Source organism: Puma concolor, chromosome A2 (genome assembly GCF_028749965.1).
Source record: "Puma concolor isolate L17-30 chromosome A2, mPumCon1.1.hap2, whole genome shotgun sequence".
Classification (NCBI taxonomy): Eukaryota; Metazoa; Chordata; class Mammalia; order Carnivora; family Felidae; genus Puma; species Puma concolor.
The window spans coordinates 160760642-160779914 of record NC_141668.1 but is presented as its reverse complement, the minus strand read 5'-3'; the positions used below and the strand labels follow the sequence as shown (position 1 = coordinate 160779914).

General features: G+C 39.4%; 2 protein-coding genes across 2 annotated transcripts; one reads left to right on the top strand and one right to left on the bottom strand.

The window, feature by feature from the left end:
* The first annotated feature begins 5088 nt into the window (after nucleotides 1-5088).
* Nucleotides 5089-6054, top strand: LOC112852612 (olfactory receptor-like protein OLF4). Its single transcript, XM_025916132.2, has one exon. It carries the CDS (start codon nucleotides 5101-5103, stop codon nucleotides 6052-6054), a length of 954 nt encoding a protein of 317 aa, XP_025771917.2. The 5' UTR covers nucleotides 5089-5100.
* Nucleotides 6055-12755: 6701 nt separating this feature from the next.
* LOC112852614 (olfactory receptor-like protein OLF4) lies at nucleotides 12756-13721 on the bottom strand. The gene has a single exon (XM_025916133.2). The coding sequence runs from the start codon at nucleotides 13683-13685 to the stop codon at nucleotides 12756-12758; it is 930 nt and encodes a 309-aa protein (XP_025771918.2). The 5' UTR covers nucleotides 13686-13721.
* Nucleotides 13722-19273: the final 5552 nt, after the last annotated feature.

Here is a 19273-nt window from a genome sequence, read left to right as displayed (position 1 = left end):
TCTTCCCCCCCACCCCGCCCCTCCTCAGTTATGCTTTCCTTCCGTCTCTGTCAAAATAAACAATTAAACATTTTTTTAAAAGAAGGTTTTAAATGTATTATGTGAAAATGATATGCTAATGAGCTCCCTTCACAATTAGCTCATTACCTGTGAGCCTGAATATATTCTGGGTTAGCTAGCCGCCCACTTTCTCTGTTGAAAATTGTCTGTGGAAGTCCTTGGAGTTTGTATAGTGGGGTTGGAATGGTTTTATTCCTGTTTTTTGTTTCATTTTTCCTAAAAAAGAATTGGCATTTATTCCACCCACTTAGCTACTTGCCATTTCTTTTTTATGGATGCGTAGATGTATTTGAGCAGAATGTGTGAGAGTGTATAAATTTTGAGTGGCCAAGTCTGACTTAGTCATAATATATGCCCTCCACTGTTTTTTCTCTTTTTATTCATTTATTTATTTATTTATTGCTGAAATAATAGTTCTGTCACCTTAATAGTCTTCCCTTGTGATGAACTGCTTTCCACAAAATGAAAGTAAATATCCTTCTCATAAATCCCCCCCTTATATATATTTCTAACTAGTTTTCAGCTCTCTGTATTTCTTATTTATTTCTAAAATAGAAATTCCATCACTTGAAAGGCATTCTTCCACGTTTGACTAAGAATCACTTTTACCTTCCATAAGCATACCTGGCCCATCTATCTTTATGTGAGATGAATTTAAACCTTATGTATCACTTACTCTCCACATAAAAGACTTTTCATTTTCTGTTATTCCCAAGTCCTTAGCGATCTAATGTAGAGTTGGACCCATGACAGTATCACTTAATTATTACTCTTTTGAATCCTTTGGTTCAGAAGTTGGTTTGGGGTCTTCCTTCAATTTTGTTTCTTGCAGTGGTTTTGAACCACTCTGCTTAACCAAAGTGCCTCTTTCTTTCAAAAGAAGAACTTAGAAACCTAAGTTTCTCTTTCTTTCAAAAGTCTTCATTTATTTTCAAACTTTTCTGTGTTAGGCACACAAACATATTCACACACTTTCAATTCAAGTGTATAAAAAGACACTCATGCATATCATAAATACTCTTTATGTTCTGCACAATCTTTTTTCCTAGCTCTTCTCCCCCAGTCTTCTGAGTCAGTAGTAACTTACACGTGTTTTTCTAGTCAACCAGTGTGATGCTGATTCGTCAGTTCTTTTTTCTTTTAAAGATTTTATTTTTAATCCATCTTTACACCCAACGTGGGGCTCAAACTCACAACCCCAAGATCAAGAGTCACACGTTCCACCAACTGAGCCATTCATGATTCATGATTTCAACACCTGCATGATATTTCACGGTGTGGCTGTGCCATTTACACTTTTGATGGTCTTTCATATTTTTTCTCATTAAAGTACTATTATATCAATGCTACAAAACATTTTTAAATGGTTAAAACCATGGTTTTCAACAAAAGGTGATTTTTGTCCCCCAGAGGATATTGAGAAATATTCAAAGACATTTTGGGCTGTCACAACAGGCCAGGGATGTTCTAAACATTCCACAGTGCACATGACACTCCCACCACAGAGAAAGATCTGGCCCAGAATGTCCATAGTGCAGAGACTGAGAAACCCTGAGTTAAAGAATATCCGTTTTTTTTTTTTTAATTTTTTTTTCAACGTTTATTTATTTTTGGGATAGAGAGAGACAGAGCATGAACGGGGGAGGGGCAGAGAGAGAGGGAGACACAGAACCGGAAACAGGCTCCAGGCTCTGAGCCATCAGCCCAGAGCCTGACGCAGGGCTCGAACTCACGGACCGCGAGATCATGACCTGGCTGAAGTCGGACGCTTAACCGACTGCGCCACCCAGGCGCCCCAGAATATCCGTATTTTTTTAAAGATTTTATTTTTTTAAAGTGATCTCTACACCCAACATAGGACTTGAACTTACAACCCTGGGATCAAGAGTCGCATGCTCTACCACCTGAACCAGCCAGGCACCCAAAGAATGTCTGTATTTTTAATATTTTTAACTGTCTTCAGAGCTCCCCAAGATACTGTAACACTTCACAATTCTGAGAGCAAAATTAGAAAGTGCCCCCTTGCTACTTATTTAAAGTTTTCAACCCCACTCAATGTGACAGCCTTTTGAGTGTTTTCTCAGGGTGATGGGTGTGAAAGAGATTTCTTGTTGGTTTTTTAAACTACTAATGAACTCAAGCAAAGATTCATATATTTGATCACCATGTTCATTTCCCTATTATTATTATATGTCCACATATTATATGTTTATTTTTCTATAATTATCAGCATTTCAAATAATTGTTGTAAATCACAGTTTCTCTGTTGACTTTCATTAGGTATTTCGGGCCATAAAATAGTTTTAAATTTTGTTTAGTTAAATGTATCTATCTTCTTGCTTCTGAGGGTATTTTCTGCCTTGATTACAATAGTTTTCCCACCTGTAGATTTTATATGTAATTTTATAGATGTGCATCTAAAATGGAATGGTTACTCTTACACTGGGGGTTTACTTAATCCTTTGGATTTTTGGTGAGATGAGTGAAGTAAGGAAACACCACACTTCCTTCCACGTAGAAAGCCTTCATGCCAGCTTTCACTCAACAATCCAGTCTTTTCCAATTACACTTAAATGCAGCTTTGTCAAGTATTAAATGCCCATATATAATGAGACCTAATTCTTCATCCATTCAACAGATACTAAAAGAGCATCTGCTATATGCCAGAAATTTCTAAGAACTTTATATGGTATACTCTTTTATTTCCAGGTCTTGTGGAGTTTTATTATTCATCTGGGTTGGTTTTGTTGACTTACTGCTCCTGTAGATCATGTTTCAGTTACTGCTCAAAAATCCATTCAATTTTAGGGCACCTGGGTGGCTCAGTCGGTTAAGCATCAGACTTCAGCTCAGGTCATGATCTCCCAGCCTGTGAGTTTGAGCCCTGCATTGGGCTCTGTGCTGACAGCTCGGAGCCTGGAGCCTGCTTCTGATTCTGTGTCTCCCTCTCCCTCTGCCTCTCCTTGCTCACACTCTGTCTCTCTGTCTCTCAAGAATCAATAAAACATTTAAAAACATTTTTTAAAACTCCATTCAATTGTTCTTAATATGGCTGCACTGAAACTGCTCTTTTTAACCTGATTTTATTTCCTCAGTCATTCTTTGTATTTCATAGTGTCTCATTTTCTCAAATGTGTTTCTATATAAGTGCATATACACCCACATACTTTTGTAAAGAAGAAGATGAAGAGAAGTTCCTGCTCCTTTGGTAATCAACGTCACGACAGACAGGAGTGCGGCGAAATAAATGTGAGTACAAGTAATGTATTTGGATAAGTTACATAAAGATTATTCAGAGTTAGAGGATAGACTGTCATGGGGTATGTGGGATTTCAGAGTCTGGGGAGGACTTTACGTGTTGAACAAGGAACAGAACCATGATTAGTTGTGCTCATCAGACTTGTCAAGAAAATGACTAAAACCCAAAGCCTAAGAATACCAAATACACGAAAAAAAAAATATGTCACATAAGACAAGTGATAAAGAGGCTTACCTCATCGTCTGTTGGACCATATAAAAACTGATTAGCCAAATGAATATGGAATACACATGGGAAAATTAAGCCTTCTGCTCTCTGCTATCTGGTAAGAAAAATGCCCGTATTTTGTGCACTGTTGCTTTATTCTCTTGTTATGTTCAATCTGTAAGGTGTTTCACACCATAGAGATGTCGCTAGTTTTGTCCAATGGACAAATTTATTTTTGCTCTTTAATTATTTTTGCAGGGTATAAATGGGATATAACCAAGATTGAATACCACCAGCGCCATTCTCTCTCTCTCTCTCTCTCTCTCTCTCTCTCCCCCTCTCTCTCTTTCTTTCTCTGTTCATTGAACCCAATTTTTTTTATGTTTTTTTACATACAGATCTGAAAGCGACCATTCCAAAATGGAGCCCTAAGACTATTTGTCCTTGGGAAGCTATGAATGGGAATTTCTGGGTACTACTTCTACCTTCTTTCTGAGAAAGGTAATGTGATGTGTTTGCATTCATGTCCTAAACAGTGTGTTAAGGCAGGCAGGGGGAGGTGAGAAGGACAGAGAAGTAACACACACCAGGAAGAGTGTGCTGTGTTGTGTGTATGCGAAAGCATGTGCTGTGTGTATGTGTGTGCTGTGTGTGTGTGTGTGTGTGTGTGTGTGTGTGTGTGTGCTGTGAGAGCAGTCAGAGCAGGGGTACATGGGATCCTTTATTCCAAGGCCACTGTTGTAACACACAGGCCAGACTCAATCAACAGATGATACTAAGGAGGGATGTTCAATGGACAGGCCGCTGCTATAACCAAATTAATAAAGTGCAAGAGGTACATGGTGTGGTTGAGGAAGTCCCTGTGTCTTGACTTTGAGCGGTTGTGAGGTCACATGGTTCTACAAATTTCACTGCAACTATCTCTCATCTCTCTCCCTCTTGTCCATTCCACTCAACACACTGGCTTCCTTCTGAGTCTTGGTTCTTCTGAAAGAAGCACATCCTCAGGGCCTTTGCACTGGCCTTCCCCCTGCCAGGAAGCTTCCTGCCTTCCACTCTCTCTTCCTTGAAGTTTCTGTTCGAATGTCACCTTCTTAGCCGATCTTGACTGAAAACCCAACATAGCAGCCCATCCACTCTCTCCTTTGACCTGCTTTCATTTTCTTCATAGCCTCTGACACCAACTCAGGGTAATTCAATTTTTATATATGCATATATCCTATCACAATCATTGAATCGTAGGGATTTTTGCTGTTCAGCATCCTCTACTTCATGACGTGGAAATACTGAAAACATGGTCAACACTATATACAGTCCTCAAATGCATGAAACAATTTCTTATTGAACCTGTACAATACCTGGCCTGTAGGGGAACATCCAATGTTGGGAATGAAAATTCCTAATCAGAGAGGAAATGGGATCCCCTGAAGGGGCCCAAATCCAGTCACAAAATATTGAAGTTACTTTCTTGATCAGAAAATATAAATTGTAGCCTTTGAACAATGTGGGCCGTGCCCATTGATGTGAAGTTTTGTCATGTTATTTCCCCCTTTGCTGGTAGTCACCTCCACCACATGGACCCAGGAAATGATACAGGAACTTCACAATTTCTTCTTATGGGATTTTCAGAAGAACCAGAACTGCAGCCCCTCATATTTGGGCTTTTCCTCTCCATGTACCTGATCACTGTGTTTGGGAACCTGCTCATCCTCCTGGCCATCAGCTCTGACTCCCACCTCCACACCCCCATGTACTTCTTCCTGGCCAACCTGTCCTTTGTGGACGTCTGCTTCACGTCCACCACCGTCCCGAAGATGCTTCTGAACATCCAGACCCAGAGCAAGGTCATAACCTATGCAGGCTGCATCACACAGATGTATTTTTTCACACTCTTTGCAGGATTAGACATCTTTCTCTTGACTGTGATGGCTTATGACCGCTTTGTGGCCATCTGTTGCCCCCTGAACTACATGGTCATCATGAACCCCCGGCTCTGTGGACTGCTGGTTCTGGTGTCCTGGATCACGAGTGTCCTGCATTCCTTGTTAGAAAGCTTAATGGTGTTGCAACTGTCCTTCTGTACAGTCTTGGAAATCCCCCACTTTTTCTGTGAACTCAATCAGATGATCCAATTTGCCTGTTCTGACACCTTTCTCAATAACATGGTGATGTATTTTGGAGCTATGCTGCTGGGTGGTGGTCCCTTCATTGGGATCCTTTACTCGTACTATAAGATAGTTTCCTCCATACGTGGGATCTCATCAGCTCAGGGCAAGTATAAAGCATTTTCCACCTGTGTGTCTCACCTCTCAGTTGTCTCTCTATTTTATTGTACTGGCCTGGGAGTGTACCTCAGCTCTGCTGCTACCCAGAGTTCCCACTCAAGTGCCACAGCCTCAGTGATGTACACGGTGGTCACGCCCATGCTGAACCCCTTCATCTACAGCCTGAGGAACAGAGACATAAAGGAGGCTCTGATGAGATTCTCTGGGATGGCAGCTACAAAAGGGCCAATTGTCCTGGGCTGAAGAAGTGACATGATTGCAGGGCTCCAAGCCTGAGCCAAATGTTGAGATTCTTTGATCAGACTGTGGGAGTGAAATATTCCTCTTCTGTTTTTTCCTGGAATTTCTATTTTTTTCCAACCTCTCTGTACAATTTTGCAACTTGCTTGATCAAGCTTCGTGATATCTTTGATATCCAAGAAATTTTTCCTTTGTCATTTTCCTACTCACCCAATGTTATTCCTCACCTTGGATGTGAAATATTTGGCATTTCTCATTTATTTCAAAGGACTAGATGGATATGTTAAGAATAATCTCTTTTCAGGGCACCTGGGTGACTCAGTTGGTTTAGCGTTGGACTTCATCTCAGGTCGTGGTCTCATAGTTCATGAGTTCCAGCCCCACATCGGACTCTGTGCTGACAGCTCAGAGCTTGGAGCCTGCTTTCAGATTCTGTGTCTCCCTCTCTCTCTGCCCCTCCCCCACTTGTTCTCTCTCTCTCTCTCTCTCTCTCTCTCTCTCCCTCTCTCTCTCAAAAACAAATAAACATTTAAAAAATTTAAAGAATAATTTCTTCTCAAAATATATCATGGTGAGTATTTTTCTTTTGTTTGACTGAAAAAAAGTAATGAGTTATACTACTCCTATGGAAAGTCTACTCTTGGCCACCACAGCTAGTTATGTAAGTTTATAAGAGAGAAAGATCTGAGGCCACTGTGCTTCACTCTTGTGAACATCATTCCTTTGTATGTCACTACCTTAACTGTTCTTCCTGATGATGCAGACTTTGATGTACTAGTTGTTATAGCCAATCCTGTTCCATTACACAGTTTTGTCACCATGCCTACCATAGTCATTGGCAAAAAAAAAAAATGATAATAAAATACATGTCTCCAAGTGGAATCTACACAGAAATATGGAAAAAACAGATTGATATAATATGGCCTTAGGGTCAAACTTGACTTTAAGTATGATGAAGCAGAATATTAAATCATACATTTATTACTAGGCAAAATATTTCTTTCTCAGGCACTTCATCTACTCATTGAATTATGGAATATCAAGGTCCATTTGTAAGGTGAATTCCTTAAGATGAAAGGCGGGTGGCATGTTGGGGTTTTATTAAATCATTTTCTGGTTTCTGTTCAAGAATTCCCAGTGCTCCATACAAATATGATTTCTTCCATTTCTCTAAATGACGTATCTCCCACTACTTGGAATTTTGCCATAACCACTAAACGGGCAGCCGATGAGCGATATCAGTATCAACCATTAAACATCCTCCTCCTAATCACTGGGTGACTCACCAGCAAGCATGGATTCCCGTCCAGGTATGTGATTCAGAATCACAAGTTTTGTGCAAATATGCATGTCCTTCCAGCCTTTCCGTGTTATTTCAAAGGGCTTCAATTGATTCATTTTTTTTTAATACAGTTACACGAAATAACCTTAAAGGACAGAATAAGCATAACGCTCACTTCAACTATCAGAACAAATGCCTAGAATGAAAAGAATCCGATTATGACAAATGCCCTCAGTTCCGCCTGATTTGATTATTATATCAGTTAGCTATTGCTGCATACAAAGCATCTTTTAAAAAAAAAGTCGCTTAATATAATGCCTTTATTATCGAACAGGATTGTAGAGTAGGGGGTTGTTCTGATCTCTGCTGGGCCCCTCATGAGTCTATCGTCAGGTGCAAGTCTCTGCATTGATTTTCTAAGGTTCATCCGTGATGTGAGTGGCTGTCGTGCTTTTCTGTCTTGAACCACTTTATGTCATTTTACTCCATATATATATATATATATATGCTAATATTCTAATCTACAAAAAAATGACACTATCAAACGTGAATTGTCTTATTTTAATCCTACTATTTCAATATTCACATGTCAACTTTTGTTTTTTCACAGTTGGTAGCGTGAGATCTGCCGCCCCATTAGGTGTTAACTGTATACCAATTAGGCCCTGAGTCACACACCACTAGATGTTTAAATTCCAATTGAGTTTTTTGGAACATTAGCACGGGCGTTAACTGTATATATTTAAAGTGTACAATTTTCGAAATTGAAAGAATTGTTGAAAAATTAGGGATACCTTCTGCATGGTGCCGTTTATATGGAACTCAAGAAGGTGCACAGTAAGTTTGAACTGCTTTGTTTGGTAATCGTTAGGACGTAATCCCCCTAGCCTTCATTCTCTTCTGAAGGCAATGTGGAATAATGAACATATCGTCAAAGGATGTGGTGAGGAAAGATGACATGTGTAGAGATACTTTGTTGGGTCCAAAGAATGTTCAAGAATAAGGGTTGTGTGTATACAAATGTATGTGTATGTATGTACGTTTTTCTTTCAATCACTCACATACACATATGTACATGTGTAAGACCCATAGCTCTCATTATAACTCATCATAACCTACCTGTTGCATTGAAAGAAAGCTTGAGAGAACTTGGAGGGTAAAGAAAGGAAGACGGGGGCGCCTGGGTGGCGCAGTCGGTTAAGCGTCCGACTTCATTCAGGTCACGATCTCGCGGTCCGTGTGTTCGAGCCCCGCGTCAGGCTCTGGGCTGATGGCTCAGAGCCTGGAGCCTGTTTCCGATTCTGTGTCTCCCTCTCTCTCTGCCCCTCCCCCGTTCATGCTCTGTCTCTCTCTGTCCCAAAAATAAATAAACGTTGGCACAAAAACAGACACATAGACCAATGGAATAGAATAGAAACCCCAGAACTAGACCCACAAACGTATGGCCAACTCATCTTTGACAAAGCAGGAAAGAACATCCAATGGAAAAAAGACAGTCTCTTTAACAAATGGTGCTGGGAGAACTGGACAGCAACATGCAGAAGGTTGAAACTAGACCACTTTCTCACACCATTCACAAAAATAAACTCAAAATGGATAAAGGACCTGAATGTGAGACAGGAAACCATCAAAACCTTAGAGGAGAAAGCAGGAAAAGACCTCTCTGACCTCAGCCGTAGCAATCTCTTACTCGACACATCCCCAAAGGCAAGGGAATTAAAAGCAAAAGTGAATTACTGGGACCTTATGAAGATAAAAAGCTTCTGCACAGCAAAGGAAACAACCAACAAAACTAAAAGGCAACCAACGGAATGGGAAAAGATATTTGCAAATGACATATCGGACGAAGGGCTAGTCTCCAAAATCTATAAAGAGCTCACCAAACTCCACACCCGAAAAGCAAACAACCCAGTGAAGAAATGGGCAGAAAACATGAATAGACACTTCTCTAAAGAAGACATCCGGATGGCCAACAGGCACATGAAAAGATGTTCAGCGTCGCTCCTTATCAGGGAAATACAAATCAAAACCACACTCAGATATCACCTCACGCCAGTCAGAGTGGCCAAAATGAACAAATCAGGAGACTATAGATGCTGGAGAGGATGTGGAGAAACGGGAACCCTCTTGCACTGTTGGTGGGAATGCAAATTGGTGCAGCCGCTCTGGAAAGCAGTGTGGAGGTTCCTCAGAAAATTAAAAATAGACCTACCCTATGACCCAGCAATAGCATTGCTAGGAATTTATCCAAGGGACACAGGAGTACTGATGCATAGGGGCACTTGTACCCCAATGTTCATAGCAGCACTCTCAACAATAGCCAAATTATGGAAAGAGCCTAAATGTCCATCAACTGATGAATGGATAAAGAAATTGTGGTTTATATACACAATGGAGTACTACGTGGCAATAAGAAAAAATGAAATATGGCCTTTTGTAGCAACGTGGATGGAACTGGAGAGTGTGATGCTAAGTGAAATAAGCCATACAGAGAAAGACAGATACCATATGGTTTCACTCTTATGTGGATCCTGAGAAACTTAAGAAAAACCCATGGGGGAGGGGAACAAAAAAAAAAAAAAAAAAAAGAGGTTAGAGTGGGAGAGAGCCAAAGCATAAGAGACTGTTGAGAACTGAGAACAAACTAAGGGTTGATGGGGGGTGGGAGGGAGGAGAGGGTGGGTGATGGGTACTGAGGAGGGCACCTTTTGGGATGAGCACTGGGTGTTGTATGGAAACCAATTTGACAATAAATTTCATATATAAAAAAAAAATAAATAAAATAAATAAATAAATAAATAAACGTTGAAAAATAAATAAATAAACAAATAAATAACGTAAAATTGTCTTTATTTACATATGATACGAATTGAATATAGAAAATCCTGCAGACTCAACCCTTAAGAGTGCCCTCACTGAGATGAGCACCAAGTTATGTATAGAATTGTTGAATCACTATGTTGTACTGAACTATATTGTTCTGTGTGTTGATTTTCCGCCCTGCACCAATAAACTTTATTGAATTGAAAAATACACTTATGGTAGACCTTTTGCAGAGGTGGCCCCAATTCACCACTTATCTCTGTATCCATGTACTTTGCAATGTGACTGCGAAGCTCCTCCCATTGAGAGGTGGGGTCGATTTCTCCACCTTTGACTCTGGACTGAATTCAGTATTTTATTTGCCTTAGCTAAGAGTGTATGGTGAAAATGACAGTGTGCCTGAAGGGCCCTTGGTGTGTTTCTGCTGTGCTCTTGGAACCCTGCCTCTGCCATGGAAACAAGTCTAAGCTAGCTTGCTGTAGGAGGAGAAATCATGCGGAGCAGAGCCCTGTTGCTCTAAGGATGGTCAACCTAACATAGCCTATCACCAGCAAGCTCCCCGATGTGAGAACACAGCCAAGATTAACAGAGCTCCTCCAGCTCACCCACAGTTGACCACTACCTCATGAGGAGACCAACAGAGACCAGAAGACTTCCCCAACATAGACTCCCATGTGATGGATGGAGCTAGAATGTGTTATGCTAACCGAAATAAATCACAGAAAGAGAAATATCATTTGATTTCACTCATATGTGGAATTTAAGAAACAAAACAGATGAACATAATGGGGGGGGGAGGGAATAAAGGAAACAAACCACAAGAGACTCTGAAGATAGAGAACAAACTGAGGGTTGATGAAGAAAGGGTGCGGGGGGGATGGGCTAGATGGGTGATGGGTTAAGGAAAGCATTTGTGATAAGTATTGGGTGTTGTACATAAGTGATAAATCACTGGATTCTACTTCTGAAACCAAGAGTGCACAACCTATTAACTAACTAAAATATAAGTGTGAAAAATTTTTAAAGCATTATCTTAAATCATATAGGTTTGTCATAGCTTGTTATACAGCAATAGCTTATTGATACAATAATCAAAGTAAACAGAACTGAGAATATTAACCTAGTGCTTCTTATTTTTGACATTTGTTCTGATATTCAAAGGAAGCATTCATAATGACCTGGTTATTCACATTTATTTCAGATAAGTGTCCTAAAAAGTGACCACCACTCAGGTTCTTTTCCAGGTAACTGGTAGAGATTGGAAAGCCCTGTCTGTTTTTGCAGGGATAACTTGTGGGACTTTCTGTCACAAATCTCCATTCTCAGAGCATTACTGGGCAGGAATTCAAGTTCTTGTCTGAGTAATCCTTTGATCATGAGGATTGAAGAGAGTTTAGAGCATAATAAAGGTAAATAAATTAATGACAGTGTAAATACACATATTGTTCACTCACTCACACTATAATTTTATGACAGAATTTTTTTTTTTTTAACGTTTATTTATTTTTGGGACAGAGAGAGACAGAGCATGAACGGGGAAGGGGCAGAGAGAGAGGGAGACACAGAATCGGAAACAGGCTCCAGGCTCTGAGCCATCAGCCCAGAGCCTGACGCGGGGCTCGAACTCACGGAGCGCGAGATCGTGACCTGGCTGAAGTCGGACGCTTAACCGACTGCGCCACCCAGGCGCCCCTATGACAGAATTTTTAAAGGTGAGATATTAAGGTGAGGGCAATGGAAGAAATAATATCATCATCCAAGTAAATAACATAAAATCTGCCACTAAAATCTTCACTCCAGTGAATAAAACACTTTAAACATGGACACCAAATATCCCACACTTCAATGAGTAGATGTATATCATCAAAAACATATTTTACACCATGAAATATGACGTGACTCAAAATTTTACCTTATCATATTTCAAGTCTTCTCTGACACTACACCCAAATCAAGTCACTTGGTTTATTCAAATTTATCTCTTTGTAGATTACATGTGGAGCATGTTTTTCATAAGCAATTTTTGCCTTACTATTCTATACCAGGGGTACTGTGGATGCTGAGCTGATAAGAGAGAGAACAGGATCCTAAGAAGGATCATAAAACCTCATGACAAAACAAACTAGTTACAAAACAAACTAGTATGTTAAAGTCTACATTATCAGGAGGAGCATTTAAGGCAGCAAGGTAGAAAGGAATGGCAGACACAGAGTGAAAAAACTGTGGTCTAAGAATTTTTCTACAATAAAATTATATAAAGGGCCTTAGTTGCCAAATGTAGTTTATTCCATAAAACTAGTACAGTTCACCACTATATGAGGCAAATGGGAATCTCCAAATTGCTCTTGATTCAAGGCTGTGACTAAATTAGGAAATTAAGAAAACCAGAAAGGAAAAAATTGTTAGCTATCAGAAGGAGCAGAATGTTAAACAAAAGGACTTATTTAAATTCAATAAAGCAGTCGAACTTTAGAAAAATTGAAATTCCAGGATATAAATAGAGGGATTAAGTTCTTTCATGATCCAATTAAAGAATCACGATCTCTGGATGTTAAGCATTGAGCCAGCAATCACAGGTACTTCTGGGAAAATGACCCTTTTATGACTTCCCTCTGAAAAATACATTTAGAGCCTCCTTTATGTCTCTGTTCCTCAGGCTGTAGATGAAGGGGTTCAGCATGGGCGTGACCACCGTGTACATCACCGAGGCTGTGGCACTTGAGAGTGAGCTCTGGGTAGCAGCAGAGCTGAGGTACACTCCCAGGCCAGTACAATAAAATAGAGAGACAACCGAGAGGTGAGACACACAGGTGGAAAATGCTTTATACTTGCCCTGAGCTGATGAGATCCCACGTATGGAGGAAACTATCTTAGAGTAAGAGTAAAGGATCCCAGCCAGGGAAGCACCACCCAGCAGCACAGTTGCAAAGTATATTACCATGTCATTAAGAAAGGTGTCAGAACAGGCAAGTTGGATCATCTGATTGAGTTCACAAAAGAAGTGGGAGATTTCCACCTGTGTACAGAAGGACAGCTGCAACACCATTAAGGTTTGTAACAAGGAATGCAGGGCATTGATGATCCAGGACACCAGAACCAGCAGTCCACAGAGCCGGGGGTTCATGATGACCGTGTAGTGCAGGGGGTAACAGATGGCCACAAAGCGGTCATAAGCCATCACAGTCAAGAGAAAGATGTCTAATCCTGCAAAGAGCAGGAAAAAATACATCTGTGTGATGCAGTTCTCATAGGTTATGACCTTGCTCTGGGTCTGGATGTTCCACAGCATCTTCGGGATGGTGGTGGAGGTAAAGCAGATGTCTACAAAGGACAGGTTGGCCAGGAAGAAGTACATGGGCGTGTGGAGGTGGGAGTCAGAGTTTATAGCCAGGATGATGAGCAGATTCCCATGTATGGTGACCAAGTACATGGACAGGAACAGCCCAAAGAAGAAGGGTTGCAATTCTGGTTCCTCCGAAAATCCCAGAAGAAGAAATTCTGAATTTCGTGTATCATTGCCTAGTTCCATGTAGTCGATGTGACTATCAAAATAAGAGAAAAAGAGGATGACACAACCATGCGTTACTAACCTGGCTGATACTAACCTGGCTGGTACATTTCTGCACTCAAGAAATTAATTTTTATACTTGTGGATGGAACTAGACAAGAATATTAATATCTAGGAAGAAAAGGAAACTATCTCAACATAAAGCCATTTATGAAAAACCCACAGCAAACATGATATTCAAAGGTGATGCACTGAACATTTTCCTGTACCATCTGAAACAAGGAAAGGATGCCCGCTTTCACAACTTCTACTCAACATAACACTGGAAGTTCTAGCCAGAGTAATTAAAGAAAGAAAAGAAAAAAAAGAGGTATCCAAACTGTAAAGTAAGAAATAAATTTATGTATGTAGATGATGTGATCTTATATGTAGAAAATCCTGAAGATGCCACCAAAAAAACTAGTATCACCAATAAATTAATTCAGCCAAGTAACTGGATACAAAGCCAACCTGGAAAAAATCAGTTGCATTTTTACATATGAAGAATGAATGATCTGAAAAGGAAATAAAACAATTCCATTTATGTGACATCCAAAAGAAGACTATCACCTCACACCAGTCAGAATGACTAGTATAATGAGACAAGACATAAATGTTGGTGAGGAGGTAGAGAAGAGGGAAAACTCACCCACATTGGTGGGAATGCAAACTGGTGCGGCCACTGTGGAAAACAGTATGGAGGCTCCTCAAAAAATTAAAAATAGAAATACTACATAATCAAGTAATTCTGTTACTGAGTATTTACCCAAAGAAAACAAAAACACTAATTTGAAAATATATGTGCACCCCATGTTTATTGCAGCATTTTTTATAATAGTCAAGATATGGAAGCAACTCATGTGTCCACTGATACAGGAATGGATAAAGTAGATTGGTTTATAGCTAAGTAGATAAAATATATATTGGTATATAACTAAGTAGATAAAGTATATATTAGTGTGTGTGTATATATATATATATATATATATGCATATCTATTAGTATATATATTGGTATATATCTAAGTAGATAAAGTATATATTTGTATATATTTGTGTATATATAGTGGTATATATCTAAATAGATAAAGTATATATTGGTGATATATATATATTGTATATATATGGGGATATATATTATATATATATATATAATATACATATAATATATAGGTATGTATAATGGAATATTACTCAGCCATAAAAAGAATGAGACCTACCATATGCAACAACATAAGTGAATCTAGAGGGTGCTACACTAAGTGAAATAAGTTAGACAAAGACAAATACCATATGATTTCACTTATATGTATAATGTAAAAACAAGAACAGACAGACAGATACTTAAATACTGAAAACAAACTGGTACTTGCCAAGGGTAGGTGGGGTGGGGGTGGGGTAGATAAAGGGTGTTAAGAGGTACAAATGAGATCTTGCCATTGGTAACACCATGCATGGACCTAGAGAGTATAATGTTAAGTGAAATAAGCCAGTGAGAGAAAGACAAATACCATATGATTTTACTCATCAATGGAATTTAACAAACAAAACAAATGAACAAAGGAAAAACAGATTCTTAACTATAGAGAACAAAGTGATGGTTTCCAGAGGGGAGGTGGGTGGGAGGATGGGTAAAATAGGGGAAGGGGATTAAGAGTACATTTATCATGATGAGCACTGAGTAATGTATACAATTGTTGAAGCACTATATTGTACTCCTGAAACTAATACAACAATGCATGTAAATTATACTGAAATTAAAAAATAAATTTTAAAAAATACAAAAAATCACCCAACATCCTTTAAACTACCAAAAAAAATCCCAAAATATAATGAACTAAAAAAAATAAAATCTACCACAAAACTGTCTTAATTAAGGTAAGAAACTGAGAAAGAAGAAGTTATACATTAACTAAAAGAATTTAAAACACTTTTATGGCCAAATTATCTCCATATAATTCAACAGAGAAAAATAAACTGTAAAAATCATTTGAAATGCTGACAGCTATAGCAAATGAGCATATAATATGTGGGCATATAATTACAATGGGCAAATCAAAATGGCCACCAAGTATATGAATTTTGTTCAAACTCACTGATAGTTTACGACAAAAACAAGAAATCTCTTCCACATCCATCCTCCTGTCAAAAAAGTTAAATCTTCCTGTCAAAAAATTAAAGAGCTGCCACACCAGTTGGGATTGGAACTGTTAAACAGGCAGCAACATGGTACTCTTTAATTTTCATAGCAGAAATGTGACGTGCTATAACATTTGAGATAAATTATCTGAAGACAGCTCTAAGTATTAAAAATATAGATATGTGTTATTTAACTCAGGATTTCTCTATCTCAGCACTGTTGACGTTCTGGCCCAGATCATTCTCTCGTGGAGTTTGTCCTGGGCATTGTAGGATGTTTACAGCATCTCTGGTCTCTAGTGACACCTCCCCAGTCTGACAGCCTAAAACGTCTCTGGACATTGCTCAATGTCCCCTGGAGGACAGAATTGCCCCCAGTGGAGAACCAGCATTTTAACTTAAACTCAAAATATTTTTGTAAAATTTATATAATGGCAATTTAATGAAAAAGAATATGAAAAGTCCTGAAAAGCATGAATGACACGGACACACCCTGAAATATTAGGCAATCCCTGAAATAATGAATTAGCATTATACTAGCTGATGGAGGCAAGTCTGTAAAGTTGAGGGAGACAAGCTATTTAAAGTAGACAAGCTATTTAGAAAAAGACAGCACCAGACCCTAAAGGCCATTTACAATGTGCGTAAGATTCTGTTCATGAATTTGTATAAAAGTGTGTGAATATTTGTGTGTGCATAATATAGAAGTTTAAGTTTCAAAAGAAACTCAGAGCTTACGGAACAAAGCCTAGCAGGGAGGGTGATAATAGGTTAGCCATGGACCTCCTTCACACAACTGTATGAAACACCCTGACAGTCTAAAACTATAGAGAGGTATAAAATAATATTAATGTAGTGACATCTTGTGGATCAGTAATTCAAGATTAAAGTGCTAAATACTTGGAAATAAGGGCACCTGGCTGGCTCAGTCAGTAGAGCATGAAACTCTTGATCTTGGGCTTAGGAGTTGGAGCCCCACATTGGGCAGAGAGATTACTTTTAAACAACATAAAAACTTGGGGGAGGGCACCTGGGTGGCTCAGTCAGTTAAACATACAACTCTTCATCTCAGCTCAGGTCGTGATCTCATGGTTTGTGAGTTCGAGCCCCAAGTCAGGTTCCATGCTGACAGCGCAGAGCCTGCTTGGGATTCTCTCTCTCTCTCTCTCTCTCTCTCTCTCTCTCTCTCTCTCTCTTTCTCCCTCTCTCTCTGCCCCTCCCCCTCTCTAAATAAATAAATAAATAAATAAATAAATAAATAACAAAAACCTGGAAATAAAAGAATATAACAAATACAACAAAAAGCCTTTTTTAAAAGTGGGTATGAAGCATTATTTAAAATTATGATTTTATCTTATATACAGATATATATATTAATTCATATTTGTGTAAGAAGAAAAGAGGAACTTTAGTCAAATGACAAAGAAGAATGCCTTCCAAACCATGGTTGAAGGTGATGTGACTTTGAGAAATAGATCTAATTACAAAAGCCCAAAAGGTACAATAAGGAATAACAGAAATGTGGAGACTGGTTGGAAATATGTATAAAAAGTGACTTATTAATTCAAACGATGCAGAAGAACTCTCTACACTTAAAAAAGTAAGAGGTGGGAAGAAAATATACATAAAGAACCGAACATCAAACCATGAAGCTGGTGGGGAAACTCCAATTCTTATATTTGAAAAAATGCAGTCAAAAACAGGAATATAAACACTCCAAACCCACCAAACAAAAGCACAGAACTGGCCCAGACAATTTTCTTTGTTTTTTTTTTTATGTTTATTTTTGAGAGAGAGAGAGACAGAGCATGAACAGGAGAGGAGCAGAGAGACAGGGAGACACAGAGTCCGAAGAAGGCTCCAGGCTCCGAGCCTCCAGCACAGAGTCCCACACGGGGCTCCAACTCAAACCGTGAGATCATGACCCGGGCCAAAGTCGGATGCTCAACCGACTGAGCCACCCAGGCACCCCTAGCCCAGACAATTTTCAATAGAGAAAGCCAATGTTTACAAAACCCACAAATATACTCATCCTCACCAGTAAGGAAGTAATTGCAATGTAAAGCTTTTTTTTTTTTAGTATTTCCTTTTTCACCTATTAATTTTTTTTAAAATGCTTATTTATTTTGAGAGAGTGGGAGAGACAGAGCGTGAGCAAAGGAGGGGTGGAGAAAGAGGGAGACACAGAATCCAAAGCAGGCTCCAGGCTCCGAGCTGTCAGCACAGAGCCTGACACGAGGCTCGAACCCACAAACCATGAGATCATAACCTGAGCTGAAGTCAGACGCTTAACTGACTGAGCCACCCAGGCGCCCCTCAAATTTTTTTTCAATTGATTAGAATATGCAACATGAAAAAGGACACCATGAAATGTATGTCTCATGATCCATTGATCTGGATCTTTCTCATCAATATGGAAACATACTCAAATTTTCCCTGGCTTACTGCATATCCCTTGTAGCTAATGCCCTATTTCTCTATTCCCCTTAAATGCAAAGATTCTTGGACTTGTGTTCCACTTCTACTGGGACCATCTTATTCCACCCATTACCACTCTTCCATTGCCACTAGTTAATTCTCAACCATCTCCCCATATTGCTGATTTCAATGTTTCCTTTCTTTTTTGGATCATAAATAAATACATTAATTAGTGAATCAAGCAAGCCAACAACCACAGTGATGTCCCAGTGCTGGGCTAGGTTGCTTTGGCTCTCAGGTAGCTTCAGGTAAATGTTCTCATCCTATTCTCTCTGGCCCTTTCCTGCAGTACCTACTGGGTTTTTGGACTCACCTTCATGGGGGTCTCTGGGAGCAAGGTCTCTGTGGGAAAGTCCGAATTCCTCCCTCAATAGTTGATGGTGGAGACTGAAGCTCTGTTCTCAAACAATACAGCAGGAGTCTCTTAGCCATACTTAGGACTCCAAAAGAAATAACCGTGTCCATTCAGCCCACGGTTGCACATGCTGAGGGACAACAGCAGAAGAGAGATTTTTTACTCCCATCCTTGAGGGCATCATCCCCAATGGGACATTGCTCTGCACAGATAGGAATTTTTTCCCTGTAGTTTCCCTGTTCCCAGGAGACCAGCTTACAAGTCAGGTGAATCTGGTTATTACTCTTCCCTGAACTCACATGTCTCCCAGGGATCTAACCTCCTAGTACCTTACCCCAACCCTGAGTTGAAGTTTTCTCCAAATCTAAGAATAAAGAGGTTTTCTTTACTAGGTTCCTTGCATCTCCCAAATATTGATTCGTGATGGGACACAGCACTGATACCCCCAGAGGATTACTATTCCCTCTTTCAACAAGGTGAAGAACTGTGTTCCTTTGACTACCGTCTTGGGCTTTCATGACACTTGCCAAAACAGTTAAGAGTTCAATGCTTTGACAGAAATTCAGAGCTGTCATTGAGTCTAAATTTATAATACATTT